Here is an 8,499-nt window from a genome sequence, read left to right on the forward strand (position 1 = left end):
CTTTATGAAAAGGCACAGCATTGTGGTTTGCAATAACATTTACTGCAGGACAAAGATACTGTACAAAACCTTAATATATTTTAACTCATTAATCCACACCCACATTACTCATAGCACACTGTTGAAAAATTGCATCTTGTAGTTATTTATAATCACTGTGGGCCAGATAAAACTTCCTTTGCCAGTCTTTTGGATTGAGATTTAGTCTCATATTCAAAGCTAAAAGAATAATAAATAAATAACCTGGTTCTCAGAAAGTCTGACCTCACTTTCTAGAAATGACCTGCCATTCCCTGCATTACTGTTGCTGAAAGTAAGCTAACTAGGATTTGTAACTTCGATATCTTGAATGCAATCAGCAGCCACACTGCTTTGCACATACCCTCAGCAGAGCAATTGTGAGAAAACATATGAAGGGAAAACACTCATTTAGCTCAGCTGTGGGTTAAACAAAATTGGAGCAAGCCTCATTTTCTTGTATGGTTCTATTTTTAAAGGTGAATATTATGAGAAACTTGACTATGAAACACCTTCTTACTAGAATATGAGGCCACCAGATATATCCATAATCAGGTGTCCCGATTAAAAACAAAAAAAAACAAACCAAAACAAAAAACAATTGTTTACTCTCTATCAATCAGACCTCAATTCTGGACCACGTATCAACAATATCAGCCAAGCTCCAATTACAAAGCTTTTGCTGATTTCAATTGCAAATGGAAAGACAAAACCAAGTTGTCCACAAAAAAAATGTGTTTGTATACTAACAACTATAAACTGACACAGCCAACTGCTTGGAATAGCAATAAAATGTACATTGCTTAAGCTCTTCCGGAAAACTTGAGTAACGCTGGAATCCTTGTGCAAAAAGGATCATGATATAAATTTATTCTGCACAAATGTGGAGATAAAAATATACGTAGAGCCATGAGGTCATTCTCTGAGTTAATAAGCAAACCACATTTTCTGTTCCGAAAGAGTTCAGCCAAGGAAGTGAACTGAAGTTACCAGTATTTAAAGATGGAAACCAGAAGCAGTTCTCCTGCCTGTGAAAGTGAATTTTTTATTAGCAATAAGTGCACATGGGACAGCTCAGATGATCACTTCTATCTATCTATCTCAGTAGATATACTTTTAAGACTGAGTACTTCTGGGAAGCTCCATCTGAAAGAGCATGTATGAACACAGTAAAAAACATTACTGAGGGAGAGAGAGCTTGGGATTGTGCTTTAGAGGAAAGAATGCGACCAATTCCTTTCACTTTACCCTAAATATTCAACCCAAATAAAACTAGTCAGTCATGCCATTCGCTTTCCATTCCAGTCACGCAGTAACACTTCATACACTTGTAACACTGCTCCCTTGCTTAAAAAAGTCTGATCATACATTTGTTTTAGAAAGTATTGGGTACATTAATTAATTAACACCGAACAGCGAGAAGCTGAAAATATTGGTGCAAACCCAAAGCTCTCTGTGAAGTTTGCTCTCACCAATAAACTTGATTTAAAGCTTATGAATGCAATTACAAGTCAAGATTACACAATAACTTCCAGAATTCTTAGGAGAGGAATTCATCTTTCAGGATTACTGGAGACAAAACATGACGTCTGTTTTATCATTTTTAGATAAGAAAAGATCATACCACGAAGTTCAAGCAAATCATACCATACAGAACATACTGCTTTTGCTCTTAAACTGTTCTCCACAAAGATTTTTTGCTAACCTCCAAAAACCTTGGAAAAGTAGAGGTAAGTGTAACTTGCAAATATCTTAAGGCATTTTCTAGGTTTTTGAGTAATAAAATGTGCTTTTCCAAGTTTATAATGACTCTGTAATGTACCCTGTAGCTACAGACACTGAACTGAAGATAAACTGGATTTTTTAACTACACTGTTGAGTATCTCAAGTTTAAGGCAGTAGTGATTTGCATTTGTTATGCTTCACGTGTCTGAAAATAAGCATATTTGTATGCTTCCCATTGAACGTGGCCATCCATAAGCTAATTCCTTGCCCTAGCATTCTCAGATAACACTACATTTCTGATTTGCTTAACTGAAATGGCAGATGAACCCTGTACACATCTGTTGCTACTGTTCTGCTAGTGGTCCAGTCCACGTCTCTTTATAAATCCTTAGGTAGGAAAGCTCATGCACCTGCTTAGAAGTAGCTGCAAAATGTGCAAAGTGAAAAGCCATGAGTTTGTACGTTGAAGTAAGTGGATTGCTTGCTGATAGAGGTATGGCACTACGAAAATTAGGAAAAAAAATCTCCTCGTTTGAGGATTTATTTTTAAAGAAATTAACTTGTTGGCCCTGGGGAAGGGATGGGGGCAGGGAGTGGAAACAAGTCAGGGGTCCACAGTTGAGGCAGTAGTATTTAAAAGTGAAGCTGCTCTGCAGTGTCCATGTTTGTTTTGGTCCCTCTGCTGAGAAGCACTGCTTAATCTGAAGAGTGTTGAGTAGGTCAGGTTCAGAAGCTGGTCAATTCTGGTTCCTCCTGACACTCTGGACACCAGGTTCTGGAAATGAAGACATCATTAATCAAATAATGCCAAATAAGCAACTGCTCCTATTTTGCTGAAGACTTGGGGAGCTGAACAGGCTTTTGTCTACACACTGCTATTAGCCAGTTCTATTTGCTTTTTTTTTTTTAATTCTAGTTTAGAGAGCACAGGGAACAACCTTTCTTTGGAGATATGAGAAAAATCTTCCAGGCTTTTTCTTTTGCTTGGCCATCGATGATTATCATACTCCTAAGAGAGTCAGAATAACACTTCCTATACATGTAATTCACATCTCCATGACTGTTTACAAGCTATCCTTACCAGATGAGAATGGTGAGGTTTCTCTTTCAATGAAGCTTGCAGATCCAAGCTGCTGACTGCGGGGTCACTGGAAGGAATGGTATTTTCCCAGCCAACCAGGCAATGCTGTGAGAACATAGAAGAATGCAGTATGGCAGCATTTTCTAAGTGAAAACAACTCCTTAGGGAAGCACTGGCAGATTAATTAGTTTCTTGAGGAGTTTTCATATGAAACTTTTTCTAATAAAGCAAAACTTCACAGCTGTCTCCTCTTCCACTTTTCTCTGGCTAATTATTTCTAAACTAATTTCCCACTTCGCGAACTCAAACACCTGACCTCCTTCACCTTGTCTCAGCTGACTCATCCTGTTCACCAAATCTCAAACCAGGCTTCTTCCTACCTCTTCACTACAAGGCAAGGCTACTATACTTCTTGCAGCATTCTCTAGCAGCTGGTATACAGGACCAGCTCTGCAAAAACAGTTTCAAATCCAACCTTGCCACTACAAATTTGGCCTGATCCCTACACAATGTGGATTCTTAATAGAAACCTGTCTGTTAAACTCTCTGGTAAGACATTAGAGAACACTTTCAGGTATGGTGGTTCTGCTTGAAAGGCTGATGCTTGAAACAGATCAGCTGAATTATGTCCCAGCAGTATACATATGGCACTTTCTTTTTCTCAGCATAATGCATCTGAAGATAAATTATTTATTTTATGCCAGTTATATGAAGGTGTGAACTCAGAAGCGTGCACAAACAGCTTTTCTTGCTGTGTCAGCGATCCAGATCAGAACCTCACCCACCACCACACACAGTCCAGAGATCATTCACCATTCACCTCAGAAATTTCAGTGAAAACTGTGCTGAGGGTGGGGGACAAGTCCTTTATTCCCCTTCCTTGTTGTACTGTAACAATGCCCAGTCTGGGTTGTGCAATCAGTATGTGCAAGAAGACCTCAACTCACCGAAGGTAACGCTAGGCTGTCTGCTGGTTCAAAGCTTTTCCTGCAGTGAGCTTTGTATTTGTAGGCAGGCATAAGAGTAGACCTCGGAATGCTGACCCTGCAACAAGGAGAGTAATTGCACACATGCTCCACAAGACAAAGTAAATTTACATACCTTGTCCAATTCAAGGACCTAGTCCCAAAAATGAACAAAGGCAAGCAGTTCATTAGACACTTTAAAAAGTACATTCTGATTCTGGACCAAATTCAGATACAAAAATAATTTCTCACCACCTCAAAACTATTTCTGCTTATGGAAAAGATTAGTAGGGAGATTTTAAGTAAGAGATTTCTCTCAGCCTTGAGAGCAATCATCTGTGGAACCATTTGGACTCTTTTCTACCCATTGCCTCCTGAGTTCTGCGTATGGCAAAGTAACAATCATCATCTACCTGACATAGGCTGGCTCTTCCAGTGTCTCTGGGGGCTGGTGGGTACGTGGGACCTTACATACAGGACAGGCAGAATCTGAATCCATAGGGACAGGAAAGAGGCGCTGGTTTAATCGGTAACAGTAAACACCTGCCACAGAATAATGAAACATGACAGTATTTCCAGTGTGTCAGAAGGTTCCTCATTCCTTGGCAATATATGGCTGTCTTCTACCTCCGTGCGATACGTGCCTTCTATAGAAACAGTGCTGCTTTTCCTAAAGTATCTTTTACATTTCCTGCCCCAAATAAGTTCCTAAAAAGCAAAACCAAAACTCAACCCCATCAAATAAAAAAGAGAACTGCAGCAAGTTACAAAAAATCCTGACGCTGATTTAGAGATGGTGCCTAGAAGACTCGATTCTCTTTGGAGGAGGAAGTTGAATATGGATTAGAAATTGCAGCTAAAAATAACACATTCTTCCTCCTTTTAAGTGATGCGGGGGCTCACTCAGGACAACAGGTAAAGAATTCTCAGTTGTTTGCTCACAGAAACAGGGTTAGGAAGAAACACTTATGAGAGATCTGATCTTACATTTATGGGAACTGGCTATCAAATCTTGTTCAGGAATTATGTATTCCAGAGGCTCGGTCCTAAAGAAACACACAAGCAAACCAGTTAGTGACAGGAGTGCCTGCCCTCCAAACCTACCTTTTCCAATGAGAAAATTTCTGAATGGGATACAAAGGCCTCCAGAGCCACCCCTTCCCACTACTAAAAACTCCAAAGGGATACATTGCTGCTTCTGCCCTTCCCCCTGTACCCACTTACTCCATGTGCTGCTCAGAGATACATGCTTCTTTGTTGGCCTGTCGAAACTCGTGGAGCTCAGCAAAATATTGATCAGATTTTTCTGCTACTGAAGAGTTTGTATCTAGAAGACCTGAGAATGTCAAGGAAAGAGAAAAGTTCAAGGTTTTAGCGAATTTGAGGAAGCAACCAAAGAAAGACTCAATTCAAAACGATCAAGACAGCTAAAGGTGAGGAGAACCAAAGAGGATAAGGAGAAGACAACATCATAACATCAAGTCAGAGATTTCTGCTGTGAACTTGGTTCCTCAATGCATTCATTTGTTTTTGGTTGCTTGCTACCCCTCTAACCTTTGCCATTTGCTGCTTGGATTCTCACAGTTGCCACTTCACTATTTCAGTAAAGCACAGTTCACGTTTGTCACGGGTGAGGAATGGCTGCTGACAAAACTACAGCTCCTCTGCTGATCCCTGCTTTGTGGGCTCTAGGCCTGCAATTCTGTCACACTACAATACTAATGGAGGGTAAATCATGTTTTAGCTCCTGATATTACCATGTTGTGCTGAGAGCTCTGCTTCAGGTTTAAGATTCACCTGCAATCCAGTCGTAGCCCAGGAACGGACGCATGGACCAGCTACTCACAGGCACAGTACATTCTTCAGGTTCAGCTTGAAAAGTCACACGACCACCTTCCTTCTGGGAAAAAACAAAAACAAAACAAACCATGAAGACCTCCTATACATCTAGCATGAGATTCATAGCTACAGCTAGGGAGATAAATAGTAGTTGTTTAAATAGGACAGCACCAGCTTAGTTTGAGGCTGAAATCTGTCTATAGCTCTAACAGCAATTTGCTAACCAGCCCTCTGCCTTCTCAATTCATAGAACTGATGTCTTATGTGTAGCATTCTCTTGACTACTCCTCCCATCATTCTACTGACTTAGAAAAACAAGCAAGTCCTTGGTTTCACCACTTACCTTCAATTCTTTGGACTGAGATGTCAGCAGGATTGATTTAGGTGTTGTGGCTTCTTTGGAGGTCTCTTCACTTTGTACTTTATTTGCTGATGGGTCCAAATGACCCCTAAGCTCATTCTTCTCACTGGAACCATGTGGAAGAGTGGTCTGTCTTCTGTTCTTTCCACATCCCAGATGGCATGAGTCTTCCTCTGCACTTCCTTGAGCATGGCTATCCCCAACCACTTTGCAAGTTTCTCTATCACATGTAGTGATTGCAGACACAGGTGTAAGATTTTTCTCTTTACCAGGAAAGCAGGATTGCAAAACTGATTCCTGAATCTTCGTTTGTTGCTGCACCCCTCTGTCATTGCTGCTGTGTTTGAGTGATGAACAGAGGGCTGCTCTGGCTGTGCAAGCTCTGGGTTCCACAGACACCAATGTTGCAGGATTGTGCTGTGTGAACACACGATCAACTTGATTTTCCTTCTGTAAGAATAAAGACACTTCTATCACTTTGCACCACTGAGAGTACAAGCATCTTTTATTAGGCCAATTTACTCAGCAAGAGAAGCATCAGCCTCTCAGCCTGGTCTGCTCGCCCCTTAAATTTCTGTTGGGAAAAATATAAAATCTTAATGTTATCCATGAGATCACTATTAAGTGTTTGGACATAATAAAGGGATTCATTTATAACTAAATGCAGCTCATTCCCAAACCGAGAAACTGCCAAAGTTTCAGCCTTTATGCTCTGAAGAAACAAAAGGATTTTGTTCCATGATAATCCTTCCTATCTTGTGTTAAAAATCCCACATTCCTCAGGCAGCAGCTGATCTCTGAACTCTTTGCACTGAGAACATATCTGAGATAAGAAGTCAAACAACAAAGGTCTAGCTACTGTTCTGATGGGCTCTATATTTAATTTTCCACCAGCTGCTTCACATTCTTGTGTCTCCATCATGCTGCCCTACAGGCAGAGCTACTGCCTACCTACCATACGAGGCCCATTTGATTCTCAGCACTTTTAGCACAGACCTAACACATACCCCTCTCTTGGGCAAGGGGACAGATGCTTCAATGGTTGCTCTATTACAAAGAGATGCTGGAAGAAGTGGCTTGCTGGGAAGACTTTTTCTTATCTCCTCCTGCTTCACTCTGAGCCTTTGTAGAAGGTCCTGGTTGGCCCGACGCAACCTGAGGTGCTCTGACTCCATCCTATGGATGTGTTCTCCTATAAAGCCAAAGGAAGGGTGAACTGCATGAATGGAAGTAGTAATTGAAGAAGCAGACACGTGAGGAAAAAAAACAAAAAACAACAAACATAACACTTTCAGGTGACTTTTATAAAAAGTCACAGGCTTTGTTGGGAGTTTTGATCTCTGAACGTTATCCTTGAGAAATGAGCCAGCCTCAAAACTCTTTATGCTAAGAACCAGCACCGCTGCATACATCTCTGATCCCCACATGTACTCAAGTATTTTCTACCCAGAGACTGGCATATGATTTAAATAGAGGCAGGAAACTCTGACATGGAGAACAGTAAACATGAAATGTCACATCAGAAAACCAGATGAGAGATGTTTCATTCAGATATCTAGAGCAATCATACACAAATCCACTTTAAACTTATTTTCAGAATTCATAGTGTGATATTACCTAGACACTCACTCAACACACAAACAGTGAATATTTCTCTTTTATACAGTCAAAACAAAGTCTAAAGTGTTCTCCATGCTCCTCAGGCAGGAATACTTCAAAATGCTCTGTCCTTGGCAAAAGCTGTTAGTCAGGAGCTCCTGTAAAACTATGTTTCCCTATGACCTATGTTCCTAAACTATGCTTCCTATGACCTTTTGTTCTAAAGAGTCCCTAAATCTTTTCCTAAAGTTCGATTTGTTTTTGTTACCTTGGCAACATTAGGAACCAAACACACACACACTGCACAACAGTGGGGGAGTGGGGAGGCGGAAGGAGTGTTAATTACTGAAAAACCCACAGCACATCTTCCAGTTACAAGGGTGCACAACTGGATGCAATACAGAAATATCAGTCTTGAGACACTACGTTTCTTTGAGATGATTTAAGCAAAATAAAAGTTCTCACGGTATTCCTGGGACGGAGCTAACAGCATCCACTCATTGTTGCTCATTTGAAAGCCCGTACTCAGAAATTAACATTAGTCAGAGGACTTTCTGCAAGGGTTTTTACCAGACGAGCCCCATTCTTCGCACAACCAACAAGAAGCTGCCGAGCACAAGCCCAAGGCTGAAGCTTGTGAAAGCGTTGTAGATAGAACGCTTTGCAAAAGGGTGCTACGCCTCGGGAACGAAGTAACCGCATCTGCAGCCAACAGCTCCGCAGCGCTGCCCAGGCCCGGTTCCGGGCAGCACAAACGAGGGGCGTTGCTACTTTCCCTTCTCTCTTAATAGGCGAACCCGGCAGACTCGACAACCCCGTCAGCCCCGTGCAGAGCACTGCGTGGGAGCAGCGAGCTCTGACCCTCCCCGCGCCACGCTGCCGGGCCCACCTGCGCCGCACAGCCGGGGATC

At 41.5% G+C, this 8,499-nt stretch overlaps 1 protein-coding gene across 1 annotated transcript; it reads right to left on the reverse strand.

Annotated features, from left to right (window-relative positions):
- Positions 1-1,046: 1,046 nt before the first annotated feature.
- Positions 1,047-8,375, reverse strand: MIIP (migration and invasion inhibitory protein). Its single transcript, XM_010722920.3, is given in 11 exon segments — positions 1,047-2,425; positions 2,427-2,518; positions 2,825-2,929; positions 3,772-3,868; positions 4,203-4,332; positions 4,777-4,835; positions 5,014-5,125; positions 5,587-5,689; positions 5,972-6,439; positions 6,997-7,181; positions 8,054-8,375. Coding segments are annotated over 11 exon segments (1,446 nt in total). The 5' UTR covers positions 8,100-8,375; the 3' UTR covers positions 1,047-2,376.
- Between the last annotated feature and the right edge of the window lie 124 nt (positions 8,376-8,499).

This window comes from Meleagris gallopavo, chromosome 23 (assembly GCF_000146605.3).
Source record: "Meleagris gallopavo isolate NT-WF06-2002-E0010 breed Aviagen turkey brand Nicholas breeding stock chromosome 23, Turkey_5.1, whole genome shotgun sequence".
Classification (NCBI taxonomy): domain Eukaryota; kingdom Metazoa; phylum Chordata; class Aves; order Galliformes; family Phasianidae; genus Meleagris; species Meleagris gallopavo.